Here is a 20,928-nt window from a genome sequence, read left to right on the forward strand (position 1 = left end):
AGGTTGAATGATGATCCATAGCTCATTGAATCAGCCCACTCTGCTGCCTGTGTATGTACATAATAATACAATACTACCCTGCCTCTTGTTCCCCTCAGTGACACTAAAATACACACACACACACACACACACACACATTCCCCTCCTCTTTCCCTCCTCTGCCCGGCATGCCCAAATGAATCACTCTCAATAATTGACACATGCTGCAGTGGTGATCCTGCTACGGTAGATCCGTGTGTGTGTGTGTGAGACACTGCTACGGTAGATCCTTGTGTGTGTGACACTGCTACGGTAGATCCTTGTGTGTGTGTGTGTGTGTGTGTGTGTGATACTGCTACGGTAGATCCTTGTCTGTGTGTGTGTGTGTGTGACACTGCTACGGTAGATCCGTGTGTGTGTGTGTGTGTGTGTGTGTGACACTGCTACGGTAGATCCTGCTACGGTAGATCCTTGTGTGTGTGTGTGTGTGTGTGTGTGTGTGTGTGTGTGACACTGCTACGGTAGATCCTTGTGTGTGTGTGTGACACTGCTACGGTAGATCCTTGTGTGTGTGTGACACTGCTACGGTAGATCCTTGTCTGTGTGTGTGTGTGCTACGGTAGTGTGTGTGTGTGTGTGTGTGTGTGTGTGTGTGTGTCTGTGTGTGTGTGACACTGTGTAGTCCTTGTCTGTGTGTGTGTGACACTGCTACGGTAGATCCTTGTGTGTGTGTGTGTGACACTGCTACGGTAGATCTTGTCTGTGTGTGTGTGTGTGTGTGTGACACTGCTACAGTAGATCCGTGTGTGTGTGTGTGTGTGTGTGACACTGCTACGGTAGATCCTTGATCTGTGTGTGTGTGACACTGCTACGGTAGATCCTTGTCTGTGTGTGTGTGTGTGACACTGCTACGGTAGATCCTTGTCTCTGTGTGTGTGTGACACTGTTACGGTAGATCCTTGTGTGTGTGTGTGACACTGTTAGCACTGGCAACCACAGTAGCAGTGCCACAGCTGTTACAGACAGATTGGTTCCTAATAAATACATAAAATAAATGACTGTTAATGATTGGACCATCTGTGTGTGGGTGTAAGTGCAAGTGTGTTACTACTACATGATTTTATGCCCAGCACCCCACGAGAAGTGATGTGTGTGTTTGACTTCTTGTCCCATCTGTCCCCTATGTAGCCAGAGAACCTCCTGCTGGCCAGTAAGTGTAAGAATGCTGCAGTGAAGCTGGCTGACTTTGGATTGGCCATCGAGGTGCAGGGAGACCAACAGGCATGGTTCGGTACGTCACACACTCACGCACCCACATACATACACACACACACACATAAACACACAAACGCATACACACACTTGGTGTCGTATTGGGCGAAGGCATAGCCTTTAGATTGGCCATTCTCATCACAAACCAGTTGCTGGAGACAATGTCTCCGAAGGCAGAGAAGGTGTCGTACACACTTTTGTTGCAGATGATCTTGTCCAGGTTCTTGACAGATGTGTTTCCTACCCCGCTCTTCCTCAGAGATGAGGTCACGCTGAGCCCACAGGCCCCATGTTGGTCTTCCATGGATGGTTTCAAAGTTCATCGTGTCCAGCTGGGTTAACGTAGTTCACCTGAGAGGATCGGCAGGTGATTTTGTCCCTAACAACCTGGAGTATATCCCTAATAGGACTGAAATTATAAAACAAAACGCGTCAGTCACCTCAGGGTAAAGATCACCAAGGTACAGGGAGGTCCTGGGTTTTCTGGGAACGCTGGGAGCCATGTATGACGAAGCATACATTCTTATGCTGTCCACGTTGGTTTGCAGGCAAATCCTGCTGCTGATGATGTAAATCCTGCTGCTGATGATGTCAATCCTGCTGCTGATTATGTAAATCCTGCTGCTGATGATGATATAAATCCTACTGTTGATGATGATATAAATCCTACTGCTGATGATGATATAAATCCTACTGCTGATGATGATATAAATCCTACTGCTGATGATGATATACATCCTGCTGCTGATGATGATATACATCCTGCTGCTGATGATGATATAAATCCTACTGATGATGATATAAATCCTGCTGATGATGATATAAATCCTGCTGATGATGATATAAATCCTGCTGTAGATGATATAAATCCTGCTGCTGATGATGACGTAAATCATGCTGCTTCTGATGATGTAAATCCTGCTGCTGATTATGTAAATCCTGCTGCTGATGATGTAAATCCTGCTGCTGCTGATGATATAAATCCCACTGCTGATGATATCAAATCAAATCAAATGTATTTATATAGCCCTTCGTACATCAGCTGATATCTCAAAGTGCTGTACAGAAACCCAGCCTAAAACCCCAAACAGCAAGCAATGCAGGTGTAGAAGCACGGTGGCTAGGAAAAACTCCCTAGAAAGGCCAAAACCTAGGAAGAAACCTAGAGAGGAACCAGGCTATGTGGGGTGGCCAGTCCTGGCTGTCTGGATTATAACAGAACATGGCCAAGATGTTCAAATGTTCATAAATGACCAGAGATTATAACAGAACATGGCCAAGATGTTCAAATGTTCATAAATGACCAGCATGGTAACAGAACATGGCCAAGATGTTCAAAATAAAGGCAGAACAGTTGAAACTGGAGCAGCAGCACGGCCAGGTGGACTGGGTACAGCAAGGAGTCATCATGTCAGGTAGTCCTGGGGCATGGTCCTAGGGCTCAGGTCCTCCGAGAGAGAGAGAGAGAGAGAGAGAGAAAGAGAAAGAGAGAATTAGAGAACGTACACTTAGATTCACACAGGACACCGAATAGGACAGGAGAGGTACTCCAGATATAACAAACTGACCCTAGCCCCCCGACACATTAACTACTGCAGCATAAATACTGGAGGCTGAGACAGGAGGGGTCAGGAGACACTGTGGCCCCATCTGAGGACACCCCCAGACAGGGCCAAACAGGAAGGATATAACCCCACCCACTTTGCCAAAGCACAGCCCCCACACCACTAGAGGGATATCTTCAACCACCAACTTACCATCCTGAGACAAGGCTGAGTATAGCCCACAAAGAACTCCGCCATGGCACAACCCAAGGGGGGCGCCATCCCAGACAGGATGACCACATCAGTGAATCAACCCACTCAGGTGACGCACCCCTTCCAGGGACGGCAAGAGAGAGCCCCAGTAAGCCAGTGACTCAGCCCCTGTAATAGGGTTAGAGGCAGAGAATCCCAGTGGGAAGAGGGGAACCGGCCAGGCAGAGACAGGAAGGGCGGTTCGTTGCTCCAGAGCCTTTCCGTTCACCTTCCCACTCCTGGGCCAGACTACACTCAATCATATGACCCACTGAAGAGATAAGTCTTCAGTAAGGACTTAAAGGTTGAGACCGAGTTTGCGTCTCTGACATGGGTAGGCAGACCGTTCCATAAAAATGGAGCTCTATAGGAGAAAGCCCTGCCTCCAGCTGTTTGCTTAGAAATTCTAGGGACAAAGGGGGCCTGCGTCTTGTGACCGTAGCGTACGTGTAGGTATGTACAGCAGGACCAAATCAGAGAGATAGGTAGGAGCAAGCCCATGTAATGCTTTGTAGGTTAGCAGTAAAACCTTGAAATCAGCCCTTGCTTTGACAGGAAGCCAGTGTAGAGAGGCTAGCACTGGAGTAATATGATCAAATTTTTTGGTTCTAGTCAGAATTCGAGCAGCCGTATTTAGTACTAACTGAAGTTTATTTAGTGCTTTATCCGGGTAGCCGGAAAGTAGAGCATTGCAGTAGTCTAACCTAGAAGTGACAAAAATATGGATTAATTTTGCTGCATCATTTTTGGACAGAAAGTTTCTGATTTTTGCAATGTTACGTAGATGGAAAAAAGCTGTCCTTGAAATGGTCTTGATATGTTCTTCAAAAGAGAGATCAGGGTCCAGAGTAACGCCGAGGTCCTTCACAGTTTTATTTGAGACGACTGTACAACCATTAAGATTAATTGTCAGATTCAACAGAAGATCTCTTTGTTTCTTGGGACCTAGAACAAGCATCTCTGTTTTGTCCGAGTTTAAAAGTAGAAAGTTTGCAGCCATCCACTTCCTTATGTCTGAAACACATGCTTCTAGCAAGGGCAATATTGGGGCTTCACCATGTTTCATTGAAATGTACAGCTGTGTGTCATCCGCATAGCAGTGAAAGTTAACATTATGTTTTCAAATAACATCCCCAAGAGGTAAAATATATAGTGAGAACAATAGTGGTCCTAAAACGGAACCTTGAGGAACACCGAAATTTACAGTTGATTTGTCAGAGGACAAACCATTCACAGAGACAAACTGATATCTTTCCGACAGATAAGATCTAAACCAGGCCAGAACTTGTCCGTGTAGACCAATTTGGGTTTCCAATCTCTCCAAAAGAATGTGGTGATCGATGGTATCAAAAGCAGCACTAAGGTCTAGGAGCACGAGGACAGATGCAGAGCCTCGGTCCGATGCCATTAAAATGTCATTTACCACCTTCACAAGTGCCGTCTCAGTGCTATGATGGGGTCTAAAACCAGACTGAAGCATTTTGTATACATTGTTTAAAATATAAACCTACTGCTGATGATGTAAATCCTGCTGCTGGTGATGATATAAATCCTGCTGCTGTTGATGTAAATCCTGCTGCTGATGATGATGTATATCCTACTGCTGATGATGATGTAAATCTTACTGCTGATAATATAAATCCTACTGCTGATGATATAAATCCTCATTGATGATGATATAAATCCTGCTGCTGCTGCTGATGATATAAATCCTGCTGCTGATGATATAAATCCTGCTGATGATGATGTAATTGATTTGTGATATAAATCCTGCTGCTGCCGATGATATAAATCCTGCTGATGATGATGTAAATCCTGCTACTCCTGATGATATAAATCCTGCTGATGATGATGTAAATCCTGCTGCTGCTGATGATATAAATCCTGCTGCTGAAGATGATGTAAATCCTACTGCTGATGATGTAAATCCTGCTACTCCTGATGATATAAATCCTGCTGCTGATGATATAAATCCTACTGCTGATGATGATATAAATCCTACTGCTGCTGATGATGTAAATCTTGCTACTGATGATATAAATCCTACTGCCGATGATGATATAAATCCTACTGCCGATGATGATGTAAATCCTGTTGCCGATGATGATGTAAATCCTGTTGCTGATGATGTAAATCCTGCTGCTGATGATGTCAATCCTGCTGCTGGTGATGTCAATCCTGCTGCTGATGATGTCAATCCTGCTGCTGATGATGTCAATCCTGCTGATGATGATGTCAATCCTGCTGCTGCTGATGTCAATCCTGCTGATGATGATGTCAATCCTGATGGTGTAAATCCTGCTGCTGATGATCATATAAATCCTGCTACTGCTGATGATGATATAAATCCTACTGCTGATGATCATATAAATCCTGCTGCTGATGATCATATAAATCCTGCTACTGCTGATGATCATATAAATCCTGCTGTTGATGATGATATAAATCCTACTGCTGATGATCATATAAATCCTGCTGCTGATGATCATATAAATCCTGCTGATGATGATATAAATCCTGCTACTGCTGATGTAAATCCTGCTGCTGATGATGATGTAAATCCTGCTACTGCTGATGATGTAAATCCTGCTGCTGATGATGTAAATCCTGCTGCTGATGATGATATAAATCCTACTGCTGATGATCATATAAATCCTGCTGCTGATGATCATATAAATCCTGCTGATGATGATATAAATCCTGCTACTGCTGATGTAAATCCTGCTGCTGATGATGATGTAAATCCTGCTGCTGATGATGTAAATCCTGCTGCTGATGATGATATAAATCCTACTGCTGATGATCATATAAATCCTGCTGCTGATGATCATATAAATCCTGCTGATGATGATATAAATCCTGCTACTGCTGATGTAAATCCTGCTGCTGATGATGATGTAAATCCTGCTTCTGCTGATGATGTAAATCCTGCTGCTGATGATGTAAATCCTGCTGCGGATGATATAAATCCTGCTGCTGCTGATGATATAAGTCCTGCTGCTGATGATGTTGGGGGAAAAAAGATCTTGAAAAGTTGACGTTTTAGCTGTTGATTGTTGATTGCTTAAGATATCAAAATGTCAGGTGTTAGAACCCCTGGAACCCCCTCGTTTGTTGTCATAAGTCATATTAGATCAAGTAAAATCTATCCAATTAGATTACTTTATTTATTGCACCATAGTCAGTTAGATTGCATGATTTACATTGCAAATGTAAATAAATAAATAAAACATAAATCAGGTAAAAAATAATCTATTTAGCTTACACATAAATAGCCAATAACCTTGTTAAAAACAACAATTTGTAGTTCAGCTTTCCAGTTCAGCTTTCCATTTCAGTTTCATAGATTTATTTGAGTTAAAATTACATTGTTGATTATATTTACAGTTTTCAACAAAATAATAGACCTACGGTGGAATCAGTTTCTACACATTGTTTAGTCTTCTGTGTTGGACTCCATCCATCATCATGTTATACATCATCCTCGGCCTACGACTGAAGTCATAAAGTTTAACCACTGTGTGTATGTGCATATACATAGGTTTTGCAGGTACCCCAGGCTACCTATCTCCAGAGGTACTGAGGAAGGAGGCTTATGGTAAACCTGTAGACATCTGGGCTTGTGGTGAGTATAGAGCACTACAGTAACACTATATTATATATGTATCTGTCTCATCCCTTTCTCCATCTCTCTCTCTCATCAGTATCTCCTCCCCTTCTCTCACCACTCAACGTGTGTGTGTGTGTGTGTGTGTGTGTGTGTGTGTGTGTGTGTGTGTGTGTGTGTGTGTGTGTGTGTGTGTGTGTGTGTGTGTGTGTGTGTGTGTGTGTGTGTAGGTGTGATCTTGTACATCCTGCTAGTGGGGTATCCTCCATTTTGGGATGAGGACCAACACAAACTCTATCAGCAAATTAAAGCAGGAGCTTATGACGTGAGTAACACACACACACACACACACACACACAAACACACACGCACGCACATTTGTTTGACATAAGGGAGTATGTGTGTGTGTAGTTTCCGTCTCCAGAATGGGACTCAGTGACTCCAGAAGCCAAGAACCTGATTAACCAGATGTTGACCATTAACCCTGCCAAGAGGATCACTGCCCAGGAGTCCCTCAAACACCCATGGGTCTCCGTAAGTACACACACACACACACTTTTCCTCTCGGTTTCCCTGTTTGACATTGTTTCTCTCTTTCCAGCAACGCTCCACCGTGGCGTCCATGATGCACAGACAGGAGACAGTGGAGTGCCTGAAGAAGTTCAACGCCCGGAGGAAACTCAAGGTCTGTTCTCTCTTAATGATTTCATAATCACTAGGAATACTGGAGTAATCTCTGAGCCTTCTCACATCTACAAAACACCCTAGCAAACTACCACTCACCCTTCCCTTCCCTCTGTCTCTGTCTCTCTCTTCTCTCGAGTCAATTCAATTTAAGGCACTTTATTGGTATAGGAAACATTTGTTAACATTGCCAAAGCAAGTGAAGTAGATAATATACAAAGTGAAATAAACAATAAAACTCAACAGTAAACATTACATTCACAGATGTTCCAAAATAATAAAGACATTTCAAATGTCATATTATATACAGTTGAAGTCGGAAGTTTACATTTATTTATTTATTTTATTTCACCTTTATTTAACCAGGTAGGCTAGTTGAGAACACCTTTATTTAACCAGGTCGGCTAGTTGAGAACACCTTTATTTAACCAGGTAGGCTAGTTGAGAACACCTTTATTTAACCAGGTAGGCTAGTTGAGAACACCTTTATTTAACCAGGTAGGCTAGTTGAGAACACCTTTATTTAACCAGGCTAGTTGAGAACACCTTTATTTAACCAGGTAGGCTAGTTGAGAACACCTTTATTTAACCAGGTAGGCTAGTTGAGAACACCTTTATTTAACCAGGTCGGCTAGTTGAGAACACCTTTATTTAACCAGGTCGGCTAGTTGAGAACACCTTTATTTAACCAGGTCGGCTAGTTGAGAACACCTTTATTTAACCAGGTCGGCTAGTTGAGAACACCTTTATTTAACCAGGTCGGCTAGTTGAGAACACCTTTATTTAACCAGGTCGGCTAGTTGAGAACACCTTTATTTAACCAGGTCGGCTAGTTGAGAACACCTTTATTTAACCAGGTCGGCTAGTTGAGAACACCTTTATTTAACCAGGTCGGCTAGTTGAGAACACCTTTATTTAACCAGGTCGGCTAGTTGAGAACACCTTTATTTAACCAGGTCGGCTAGTTGAGAACACCTTTATTTAACCAGGTCGGCTAGTTGAGAACACCTTTATTTAACCAGGTCGAAGAATGTGAAATGTCAGAATAATAGTAGAGAGAATTATTTATTTCAGCTTGTATTTCTTTCATCACATTCCCTGTGGGTCAGAAGTTTACATGCACTCAATTAGTATTTGGTAGCATTGCCTTTCAATTGTTTAACTTGGATCAAACGTTTCGGGTAGCCTTCCACAAGCTTCCCACAATAAGTTGGGTGAATTTTGTCCCATTCCTCCTGACAGAGCTGGTGTAGCTGAGTCAGGCTTGTAAGGCCTCTTTGCTCGCACATGCTTTTTCAGTTCTGCCCACAAATGTTCTATAGGATTGAGGTCAGGGCTTTGTGATGGCCACTCCAATACCTTGACTTTGTTGTCCTTAAGCCATTTTGCTACAACTTTGGAAATATGCTTGGGGTCATTGTCCATTTGGAAGACCCATTTGCAACCAAGCTTTAACTTCCTGACTGATGTCTTGAGATGTTGCTTCAATATATTCACATAATTGTGCTGTGTGTTTGGACACCAGAGTTTAGACACCCTGTGTTTGAGAAAAAGGTTTTTTTCTTGTATATATTTCCTGTTTGAGTCCATAAGGAATACAATCTGTGTCTTGTGTTTGTCCTCAGTGGGTGTGTGTGTGGGGGGTGGGTTGTCAGGAGGGCTATCAGGGTTGCTGATGGGGGTTGCTCAGTCCTCAGACAGGGTGGGATCCTCTGGGCTTGGGGTTCTTCATTTGTTGGGTTTTTTTCTTCATTATTTCTGTTTGTCTGTCAATCTGTGTCTTGTGATGTCAACGTGGTCAGGGTCTGGGGGTGGGGGGACTCAGGGCTGGGGTTGCTCAGCGGGGGTGGGATCCTCTGGGCTTGGGGTTCTTCATTTGTTGGGATTCTTCATTCTTCATTTTCTGCTGTGATGTCAACGTGGTCAGGGTCTGGGGGACTGTTCTGCTGTGATGTCAACGTGGTCAGGGTCTGGGATAGACTGTTCTGCTGTGATGTCAACGTGGTCAGGGTCTGGGGTGGACTGTTCTGCTGTGATGTCAACGTGGTCAGGGTCTGGGGTGGACTGTTCTGCTGTGATGTCAACGTGGTCAGGGTCTGGTCAGGGGGGGACTGTTCTGCTGTGATGTCGACGTGGTCAGGGTCTGGGGTGGACTGTTCTGCTGTGATGTCAACGTGGTCAGGGTCTGGGGTGGACTGTTCTGCTGTGATGTCAACGTGGTCAGGGTCTGGGATAGACTGTTCTGCTGTGATGTCAACGTGGTCAGGGTCTGGGGTGGACTGTTCTGCTGTGATGTCAACGTGGTCAGGGTCTGGGGTGAACTGTTCTGCTGTGATGTCAACGTGGTCAGGGTCTGGGGTGGACTGTTCTGCTGTGATGTCAACGTGGTCAGGGTCTGGGGTGGACTGTTCTGCTGTGATGTCAACGTGGTCAGGGTCTGGGGTGGACTGTTCTGCTGTGATGTCAACGTGGTCAGGGTCTTGGGTGGACTGTTCTGCTGTGGTGTCGCAACTTTTGTCGGGAGCTGAGGTGGGCTGTTGTGCTGGCTTCTCTGCGGGGGTGGCCACCTCTCTAATGGGTTGTTCTCTGTCACACGCCACCCCCTAACCCTCTCCTCCAGCAGTCTGATCCTCTCCTCTAGTGCTCTGTTCTCCTGCTCTTTCTCCTGTAGATGTTGTCTCACTACAGTCCAGAGTGCAGATATGTCCCTCTCCACCTCCAGCACTCCGGGTCTGGTTAAGGGGTTGTTGTTGTGCTGGACTGTTGTCTGGGTCTGTGCTGACTGAAGTGTAATCACCTGCTGTTCCAGCTCCACTTGCCTTACCTCCAGCTGGGTGAATTTATCCCTTATTTCAATGAGGGAGTAGTACTCTGTGAAGGGAGGTTGACTTTCCACTTGGGGTTGCTCATCTGCGGGTTTATGTAATGAAGAGGGCTGGTCTGACCCGCTCGGGGTGGGGGTGTCTTTCTCAACGGAGAGCTTCTCCTACTGAGCTATTTCTTTGATTAGGTGAACGTCCAGCTGAAACTGTTTGCGGTTTCCCTGTACCAATACTGTTCCAGACTTATAGAGATTTATATTAGCTGACTCAGAGTCCTCGTTGTCTAGTATCATGAGTTTCCACCCATCGGTAACTCATGATATATGATATAGCACTGTGGAATGCCAGGGGATGGTCTGCAAGGAAGATCAGATTGCTTATGTTCCCAATGTCATAACAGTCAGCAAAAAGGGAATAATAATAATAATACTTTTTGGTAGTTGTAAGCCTTCCTGGTAATTCCGTCCAAAATCAGGTTGTAGGTTTGGGGTTTTGATTTGGAGTAAAGGTTATGTTGTGGAGGGTAGTATCCTGTATATGTCCCTGACGAAAAATCTAAGTTTATCTAACTCTAAATCTATCCTTTTAAAGAACATGCTGAAAAATGCAGGAGCTTATCTGCTCATGACCTCTTTCTCTCTATAGCTCTCTCTATAGCTCTCTCTCTCTCTCTCACTCTTTCTCTGTAGCTCTCTCTCACTCTTTCTCTGTAGCTCTCTCTCTCTCTGTCTCTCTCACCCCCTACATCTCGCTCTCTCCTCCCTTCTCCCTCTCTCTCCCTCCCCTCAATATCTCTCTCTCCTCCCTTCTCCCCCTCTCTCTCTCCCTCGCCTCCATATCTCTCTCTCCCACTCCCTCCTCTCTATCTCCCTCCCTCCATCGCTCTCTCTCCCTCCTCTATCTCCCTCCCCTCCATCGCTCTCTCTCTCCCTCCATCCATCTCTCTCTCCCTCCCTTCCACCTATCTCTCTCTCCCTCCTCTCTCTCTCTCTCTCTCCCCTCTCTCTCTATCCCCCCCCTCTCTCTCTCTCTCCCTCCCCTCCCTTGCTCTCTCTCTCACTCCTCTCTATTTCTCTCTCCCTCCCTTCCATCTCTCTCTCCCCCTCCATCTCTCCTCTCCCCCCTCCCCTCCATCTCTCTCTTTCCTCCCTCCCATCCATATCTCTCCCTCCTCCCTATCTCTCTCTCCCTCCCATCCATCTCTCTCTCCCTCCTCTCTATATCTCTCTGTCCCTCCCCTCCATCTCTCTCTCCCTCCATATCTCCCATGCCATGATAGATGGATTGGTGCCTTTCTCTATTCATAGAGGATGATGTCTGGATGATGTGGCCAGACATATGGATTCTGCTAGGATGTTTAGATGAGCTGGAACAGACTGGTTCATGTATGTTACACTGGGAATAAATGGTGCCATATTCCCTATATAGTGCACTACTTTTTCCCAGGGTCTATAGGGTCCGTAGTGTACGTACTATATAGGGAATAAGTTGCCATTTGGAAGGCGGGGAATGTGTGTTTGAGACCAAGGCTATATGTCATAGTGGATCGATAAAACTGCTGCATCTGGAAAGGAAGGAACACACCCACAAGAAACACAGCCTGTTAGTGTATGTGTGTACGTACACAGGCTAGCCATTCTTATTGTATGGTGTCCACGTGATCACACATGCTCTTAATTAGTTAAAGACATGTTACGGATCTTCTACCGTGATCACACATGCTCTTAGTTGGTTAAAGACATGTTACGGATCTTCTACCGTGATCACACATGCTCTTAGTTGGTTAAAGACATGTTACGGATCTTCTACCGTGATCACACATGCTCTTAATTAGTTAAAGACATGTTACGGATCTTCTACCGTGATCACTCTTAGTTAGTTAAAGACATACGGATCTTCTACCGTGATCACACATGCTCTTAGTTGGTTAAAGACATGTTACGGATCTTCTACCGTGATCACACATGCTCTTAGTTGGTTAAAGACATGTTACGGATCTTCTACCGTGATCACACATGCTCTTAGTTGGTTAAAGACATGTTACGGATCTTCTACCGTGATCACACATGCTTAGTTGGTTAAAGACTTACGGATCTTCTACCGTGATCACACATTGGTTAAAGACATGTTACGGATCTTCTACCGTGATCACACATGCTCTTAGTTGGTTAAAGACATGTTACGGATCTTCTACCGTGATCACACATGCTCTTAGTTGGTTAAAGACATGTTACGGATCTTCTACCGTGATCACACATGCTCTTAGTTGGTTAAAGACATGTTACGGATCTTCTACCGTGATCACACATGCTCTTAGTTGGTTAAAGACATGTTACGGATCTTCTACCGTGATCACACATGCTCTTAGTTGGTTAAAGACATGTTACGGATCTTCTACCGTGATCACACATGCTCTTAGTTGGTTAAAGACATGTTACGGATCTTCTACCGTGATCACACATGCTCTTAGTTAGTTAAAGACATGTTACGGATCTTCTACTAAGTATTTTTTAAACCTCCCGCCTTGGGCTGGATGTGTTAATGTGTAGTTCATACATGCATAATAGAACTTAAATTAGCCACAAAATTCCAAGTTTGAAATCAACTGTTTTCTGGATGCTGTGTGGTGCCATTTTCCCTACATTTACCCACACATGGGCCATAGGGATGTGCACAGTTATTAAAATATTAGAACTGACATTAGGATTTGAATAGTTTTTGTCATGAAAAATATATATTACAGACCTATTAACATTAAAAAAGCTTTTTTTAAATAAAGTAAAAATATCCATGTGACGTTGTTACATACAAGGATATACCATTTCCTTTGAAATGATTAATTTAATAACACAACAAACTTTTCAATGTAGTTTATATGACGTGCACGGTTGCTTATTGTTAATGTTGGCCAATTAAAGAGGCAAAGAGGCTCAACGTGTAGTGAGTGGAGTGAGATTTAATCTAATGCAATACAAAATTACGGAATTAACAGTTTGCGAAATGAGAAGGAGTAGGCTACAACGAGCAACCAACAGGTATGCTGTTGTTTTCTCTGAATGGGATTGGGGAGAAAGTGCAGCATGTAGCCACAATTAGCATAGCTAGTTACAATTAGCCTAGCTCGCTACAATTAGCCTAAGTAGCTACAATTAGCCTAGCTAGCCACAATCAGCCTAGCTAGCTACAATCAGCCTAGCTAGTTACAATTAGCCTAGCTCGCTACAATTAGCCTAACTAGCTACAATTAGCCTAGCTAGGATATCCAACAAAACTTCATGGCACTATTCGAATAGTACAATTATTTCAGACCCCCATCCCTAGTGGGCCAGCCCCCTAGCAATTTGAGTTTCAGGCAATGGGCTTCAGCTTCTCACCATTTTAACAGCTAGCTAGTTAAATAAAGGTTAAATAAATACAAATAAATAAAAAGCTAGCAAGATAGAGCAGTGGCGTGGTGCACATAACTGCACATTGTCGGGGACCACTTTTGGCTAGTGGGGATTACTTTGAGAACTACTGGCTAAAAAGTATGCAAAACTACCGAAGAATCTCTTTAATGTTCATTGATAAAATCTTTAACTATAATAGTATGAGTGGGTTATAATTGGTCTTCCTGGTGAATGGAAAGGGTCTGTAATAGTCCTCTCTCAATTCAATACTCTCTCTCTCTCTCTCTTCTGTCCATAGGGAGCCGTCCTAACTGCTATGCTGGTGACGAGGAATTTCTCTGGTAAATGTGTGTGTCATACATAAACACTTACACGCATGCACACACACGCATGCATGCACGGCACAGACAGCCACGTGTGCACACAAACACACACGCACACACACACAGAGACACATGCACTTGCTCTCTTTCTCTCTCCACAAGCACAAAAAAAAAATCTCATGAGATGTTGTCATTATCACAAACTGATCGGGTGAAGACTTTAGTCTCCCATTATGAAGGACTTTACTAAGTTTGATTACAATGGTAAGCTGCATGGTTCATAACATGTCCCTGTTCCTCTGGACGAACACGGTGTCTGCCGACCAAGGTAAGAGGGGTGAGAGACTCCTCACTGGAAACAGATGTCACCATGTCATTGGATTTAGGTTAAAAGATGGGTGAAAAAAATTTGAAATTCCCTGACGTTGATTACTTTTTACACTTTGATTCAACATCATAACATAGATTTGTTTTATGTTGAAATGTTTTTGCCCTTGACTCACTTTGATGAAACTTAACTGGGACTTTGGGTAATATGACTTCAATCTGACATACTCTTCACACTGACACTCTCCTCTCTTCCCTCACTCCTTCCCCTTTTCTGTCCTTTGCTTTCACTTGCTCTCTGTCTTTCTCTCTCTCTCTCTCTCTCTCTCGCTCTCTCGCTCTCTCTGTGTCAGTCGGTAGACAGTCTACATCTCCTGCGTCAATCACTACTGTTCCTGCAACTGCTGCTGGGATAGTGGAGCAAGGTATCTTCTTCCAACCCTCGCTTCTATACCTCCTCCTGTTACACAATTATACCGTCTCTCCTCTCTTCTTCTTATCTCCTCTCCCTCGCACTTCCTTCCTCATCCTTTCCTTTTGCACTCCTTTTGTCCTTCCTCTCCTGCACCTCCCTCCCTCCCTCCCCCTCCCTCCCTCCCCCTACCTACCTACCTACCTACCTACCTACCTACCTACCTCCCTCCCTCCCTCCCTCCCCCTCCCTCCCTCCCTCCCTCCCTCCCTCCCTCCCTCCCTCCCTCCCTCCCTCCCTCCCTCCCTCCCTCCCTCCCTCCCTACCTACCTACCTACCTACCTACCTACCTACTACCTACCTCCCCCTCCCTCCCTACCTCCCTCCCTCCCTTCCTTCCTTCCTTCCTCCCTCCATCCCTCTAACATGCTTTAGTCTTTTGTATCTTTGGGCTGGAGTCCTTTTTTGTTTAACATTTTCTGCCTGTGTTTTGTCCCTCATGAGCAGTATGTGAGGTGTGTGTGAGGTGTCTTTGATGTGTGTGAGATACAAGCTGTGGAGAGATAGAGTTCTTTCTGTGTTCAGACTCTTCCAGGCCAAAGCTGAGGATTCTCCTCCCACTCAACAGTTATGTGTTGCTATGGTGATTAATCAGTGTCAGCACCAGAGCTTCCTGTGTTCTCACCTCTCTATCTCGCTCACTCGCTCACTCTCTCACTCACTCCCTCTCTCTCCCCCCCCGCCTCTGGTTATTAATACAGAATACAGAAAGATTCATGAACCTTCCTGCAAGCATTTATGAGTGTGTGTGTTTATGATCAGTTTATATTGTAATGTAAAGTGTTTGTGTATCATCATGTGCATGTCTCTCCTTACTGAATTATATTCCTGGTGAGGAATCCCCTAATGTTAATCTGAATGAATCCCACCTGCCTCAGAGATGAACAAAACCATTATTATACACCTGCTTCTCCATTTCATATTCCACTACACTTTCACCTCTAATCCCCTGTGTGTGTTTGTGTATGTGTGTGTGTGCGTGTGTGTGCGTGTGTGTGCTATCCCTGATGGACTGTGCTGATCCCTTGCTTTGGGCAGTGGTTCAGGGTTAATGAGTGTCAGTTGGATAGAGGTTTTTTTTGTGCATGTGTGTGTATGAATGTGTGTGCGTGTGTGTGTGTGTGTGTGTGTGTGGGGGGGGTTTATGAGAGATAGTTACAGTACAAAGTAGATCACTGTTGTCTCAGTGAGAATGTGTGTGTGTGTGCGATTCTAAATGTTTTAGTGTGCTCGTTTGTAGGGGTTTACAGTAGTTTGTGTGTGTATGAGCTTTAGTGGGTGTGTTGGCACTGTTTAGAGTTTGGCGTTTCAGTGTGTTCGCTTTCGAGAGTTCTGTGTGTGTGAGAGAGGGTTTAGTTAGTTTAGTGTGTGTGTTAGCTAGCTTGGGGATAGCTAGGTGTCGACACTTGTGCGCGTGTGTGTGAGGTGTGTTTTAGCAATAGAGTGTGTAGGATGACTACTCTACCCTCTGAGAGTGTCTTCTCAATCTCCTTGGCAGCCAAGAGTCTCCTCAACAAGAAGGCTGACGTCAAGGTAAGATTCATAAACACGTGTATCCTCCCTTCTCCTCCCTTCTCCTCTCTCTTCTCCTCTCTCTTCTCATCTCTCTTTTCATCTCTCTTCTCTTCTCAGCTCTCTTCTCATCTCTCTTCATCTCTCTTCTCCTCTCTCTCCTCATCTCTCTTCTCCTCTCTCTTCTCCTCTCTCTTCTCTTCTTTCTCTTCTCATCTCTCTTTTCATCTCTCTTCTCTTCTCAGCTCTCTTCTCATCTCTCTTCATCTCTCTTCTCCTCTCTCTCCTCATCTCTCTTCTTCTCTCTCTTCTCCTCTCTCCTCATCTCTCTTCTCTCTCTTCTCCTCACTTTTCTCCTCTCTTCTCCTCATCTCTCTTATCCTCTCTCTTCTCCTCTCATCTCTCTTCTCTTCTCTCTTCTCCTCAATTTTCTCCTCTCTTCTCCTCATCTCTCTTTTCATCTCTCTTATCCTCTCTCTTCTCCTCTCATCTCTCTTCTCTCTTCTCCACTCTCTTCTCTCTTATGTATTCTCCTCTCTCTTCTCATCTCTCTTCTCCTATCTTCTCCTCTCCTCTCTTCTCATCTCGCTCTTCTCCTCTCTCTTCTCTCTCTTCTTCTCTCCCACCTACAATTGGCAGTGTTATGTGGTGTTGTATTGTGTTTTGTGGGCATGCTGTTTGGGTGTGAGTGTGTGTTTATTACTGCTCGTTGTGTACACTGCGTGCTGTCTGTGTCAGCTGTTTGTGTGTGTGTAGCCTATTAGTCTGACTATCCAGCGTAGTCTGATGCACTGTAGCTTCAGTTACTTTAGCTATGTAGTTAAAATGTTCTATTCATGTGCACTGTCAGCGGTCAAACCCACCATAGATATAACATACGCTGTTCTGTAGACCTCTATGGGTCAAACTCTCAGGACAGCAATGGATGTGTACAGTAGACTCCAATAGTCATGTTTATGGTAGGGTTTGGTTGTTTATGGTAGGGTTTGGTTGTTTATGGTAAGGTTTGGTTGTTTATGGCAAAATGTGATTGTTTATAGTACGGTTTGGTTGTTTATGGTAAGGTTTGGTTGTTTATGGTAAGGTTTGGTTGTCTATAATAAGGTTTGGTTGTCTATAATAAGGTTTGGTTGTCTATAATAAGGTTTGGTTGTTTATGGTAAGGTTTGGTTGTTTATGGTAAGGTTTGGTTGTTTATAATAAGGTTTGGTTGTTTATAGTAAGGTTTTATGGTAAGGTTTGGTTGTTTATAATAAGGTTGGATTGTTTGCAGTAAGGTTTGGTTGTTTGCGGTAAGGTTTGGTTGTTTATGGTAAGGTTTGGTTGTTTATGGTAAGATTTGGTTGTTTATGTTAAGGTTTGGTTGTTTATGGTAAGGTTTGGTTGTTTATAGTAAGGTTTGGTTGTTTATAGTAAGGTTTGGTTGTTTATGGTAAGGTTTGGTTGTTTATGGTAAGGTTTTATGGTAAGGTTTGGTTGTTTATGGTAAGGTTTGGTTGTTTATGGTAAGGTTTTATGGTAAGGTTTGGTTGTTTATAATAAGGTTTGGTTGTTTATAGTAAGGTTTTATGGTAAGGTTTGGTTGTTTATGGTAAGGTTTGGTTGTTTATAATAAGGTTTGGTTGTTTATGGAAAGGTTTTATGGTAAGGTTTGGTTGTTTATGTTAAGGTTTGGTTGTTTATGGTAAGGTTTGGTTGTTTATGGTAAGGTTTGGTTGTTTATGGTAAGGTTTGGTTGTTTATGGTAAGGTTTGGTTGTTTATAATAAGGTTTGGTTGTTTATAGTAAGGTTTAGTTGTTTATGCCTAACAGAGGTTTTCATCTCCATCTTCCTCCCTCTATTTCTCCTCCCTTCATCTTTCCCTCTTTCTGTACCCTTCTTCCATCATCCATCCCTCTCTCTCTCTGGCTGGCACGGTGCTAATCTCAGATTATTTCTCTCCACATGATTAATCTGTCGTTACGTAATCTCACTCTGCACAACCCTCCAATCCCCCCCTCTCTCTCTGTTCCTCTCCTGTCTGCACTTTGCAAACAACACTGGAGCTATTTTGGTTCAAAACACAAGCACACACGCACACACACACACACATGTGTTGAGTGGTGAGAGAAGGGGAGGAGATACTGATGAGAGAGAGGGAGATGGAGAAAAGGACGAGACAGATACATATATAATATAGTGTTACTGTAGTGCTCTATACTCACCACAAGCCCAGATGTCTACAGGTTTACCATAAGCCTCCTTCCTCAGTACCTCTGGAGATAGGTAGCCTGGGGTACCTGCAAAACCTATGTATATGCACATACACACAGTGGTTAAACTTTATGACTTCAGTCGTAGGCCGAGGATGATGTATAACATGATGATGGATGGAGTCCAACACAGAAGACAAAACAAGTAGCACCCTACTTCCCTCCGGGTTACCCAGTTCCTGTAGCACCCTACTTCCCTCCGGGTTACCCAGTTCCTGTAGCACCCTACTTCCCTCCGGGTTACCCAGTTCCTGTAGCACCCTACTTCCCTCCGGGTTACCCAGTTCCTGTAGCACCCTACTTCCCTCCGGTTTACCCAGTTCCTGTAGCACCCTACTTCCCTCCGGGTTACCCAGTTCCTGTAGCACCCTACTTCCCTCCGGGTTACCCAGTTCCTGTAGCACCCTACTTCCCTCCGGGTTACCCAGTTCCTGTAGCACCCTACTTCCCTCCGGGTTACCCAGTTCCTGTAGCACCCTACTTCCCTCCGGTTTACCCAGTTCCAGTAGCACCCTACTTCCCTCCGGGTTACCCAGTTCCTGTAGCACCCTACTTCCCTCCGGTTTACCCAGTTCATGTAGCACCCTACTTCCCTCCGGGTTACCCAGTTCCTGTAGCACCCTACTTCCCTCCGGGTTACCCAGTTCCTGTAGCACCCTACTTCCCTCCGGGTTACCCAGTTCCTGTAGCACCCTACTTCCCTCCGGTTTACCCAGGTCCAGTAGCACCCTACTTCCCTCCGGGTTACCCAGTTCCTGTAGCACCCTACTTCCCTCCGGGTTACCCAGGTCCTGTAGCACCCTACTTCCCTCCGGGTTACCCAGGTCCAGTAGCACCCTACTTCCCTCCGGGTTACCCAGGTCCAGTAGCACCCTACTTCCCTCCGGGTTACCCAGGTCCAGTAGCACCCTACTTCCCTCCGGGTTACCCAGTTCCAGTAGCACCCTACTTCCCTCCGGGTTACCCAGTTCCAGTAGCACCCTACTTCCCTCCGGGTTACCCAGTTCCTGTAGCACCCTACTTCCCTCCGGGTTACCCAGGTACTGTAGCACCCTACTTCTCTCCGGTTTACCCAGGTCCAGTAGCACCCTACTTCCCTCCGGGTTACCCAGGTCCTGTAGCACCCTACTTCCCTCCGGGTTACCCAGGTCCAGTAGCACCCTACTTCCATCCGGTTTACCCAGTTCCTGTAGCACCCTACTTCCCTCTGGGTTACCCAGTTCCAGTAGCACCCTACTTCCCTCCGGGTTACCCAGTTCCTGTAGCACCCTACTTCCCTCCGGGTTTCCCAGTTCCTGTAGCACCCTACTTCCCTCCGGGTTACCCAGTTCCTGTAGCACCCTACTTCCCCCCGGTTTACCCAGTTCCTGTAGCACCCTACTTCCCTCCGGGTTACCCAGTTCCAGTAGCACCCTACTTCTCTCCGGGTTACCCAGTTCCTGGTAGCACCCTACTTCCCTCCGGTTTACCCAGTTCCAGTAGCACCCTACTTCTCTCCGGGTTACACTGTTCCAGGAGAACACTACTTCTCTCCAGGTACACCGTTCCAGGAGAACAGTACTTCTCTCCGGGTTATACCGTTCCAGGAGAACACTACTTCTCTCCTGGTTACACCGTTCCAGGAGAACACTACTTCTCTCCGGGTTACCCCGTTCCAGTAGCACCCTACTTCTCTCCGGGTTACCCCGTTCCAGGAGAACACTACTTCTCTCCTGGTTACCCCGTTCCAGGAGAACCCTACTTCTCTCCGGGTTACACCGTTCCAGGAGAACCCTACTTCTCTCCGGGTTTAGGCGTGCCCTATCCCAATCCAGCAGCCCATACCCTGCTCCTGACCAGATTGCACCCTGTCCTGCACCTGCTTTGCCACTTGGCAAGTAACAGCTGATTGCCTCATCATCTCAAGCCATCGTTGCCCCATTTCGAGAGTGGCAAAGAGAGTTCGCCCTCCTCAAAATTGCCCTGTACGACATGATGAACAATCACAGGCACCTGAATGAGCGGTATAAGTATCAAGTGCTTCTTGGACACCTGAAACTTCCAAGTGCACTCCAGCTCGCCAAGGCCTACATGCATGGCCCAAGACCTTATACTGCTGCCTTACAAGCCCCGCAGGATAAGTACGGTCAACCCCGCAGGATAAGTACGGTCAGCCCCGCAGGATAAGTACGGTCAGCCCCACATGATAAGTACGGTCAGCCCCACAGGATAAGTACGGTCAGCCCCACAGGATAAGTACAGTCAGCCCCGCCATCTCGTCCAGTGTAAGCTAGCCACCATCCTGAAATCCCCCGCCATCGAGCTTGATGACGTAGAAACTGATGGCTCAGAGCGGAGCATTGTTTTGCCAATGGCTGTGCAGCACATCAAACTCACTACTGACTCTCACCCTCAAAGCTATTTGCCAAGATGCCTGTTACCTTTGATATTTTCCTTCTGCTCGAACTCTCCAAGAAGTACCGGATACAAATAACTTTCTGTGGACCTTTGTC

General features: G+C 45.2%; 1 protein-coding gene across 15 annotated transcripts in view; it reads left to right on the forward strand.

Moving 5' to 3' along the window:
- LOC112219901 (calcium/calmodulin-dependent protein kinase type II subunit beta) overlaps positions 1–20,928 on the forward strand; it is a 57,853-nt gene that overhangs the window by 16,115 nt on the left and 20,810 nt on the right. For 6 of the 15 annotated variants that reach the window (XR_006079470.1, XM_042302545.1, XM_042302535.1 and 3 more), the window contains exons 7-14: positions 1,168–1,270; positions 6,589–6,672; positions 6,885–6,979; positions 7,066–7,188; positions 7,256–7,339; positions 13,848–13,896; positions 14,553–14,624; positions 16,170–16,204. Coding sequence is in view for 14 of the 15 variants with exons in the window: in XM_042302545.1 (XP_042158479.1) it covers positions 1,168–1,270; positions 6,589–6,672; positions 6,885–6,979; positions 7,066–7,188; positions 7,256–7,339; positions 13,848–13,896; positions 14,553–14,624; positions 16,170–16,204 (645 nt within the window). In the remaining variant the exon portion in view is untranslated. The remainder of the gene's footprint in view (positions 1–1,167; positions 1,271–6,588; positions 6,673–6,884; positions 6,980–7,065; positions 7,189–7,255; positions 7,340–13,847; positions 13,897–14,552; positions 14,625–16,169; positions 16,205–20,928) is intronic. The other 9 variants (XM_042302542.1, XM_042302546.1, XM_042302538.1 and 6 more) reach the window with 3 other exon arrangements.

This window comes from Oncorhynchus tshawytscha, linkage group LG20 (genome assembly GCF_018296145.1).
Source record: "Oncorhynchus tshawytscha isolate Ot180627B linkage group LG20, Otsh_v2.0, whole genome shotgun sequence".
Taxonomy (NCBI): Eukaryota; Metazoa; Chordata; class Actinopteri; order Salmoniformes; family Salmonidae; genus Oncorhynchus; species Oncorhynchus tshawytscha.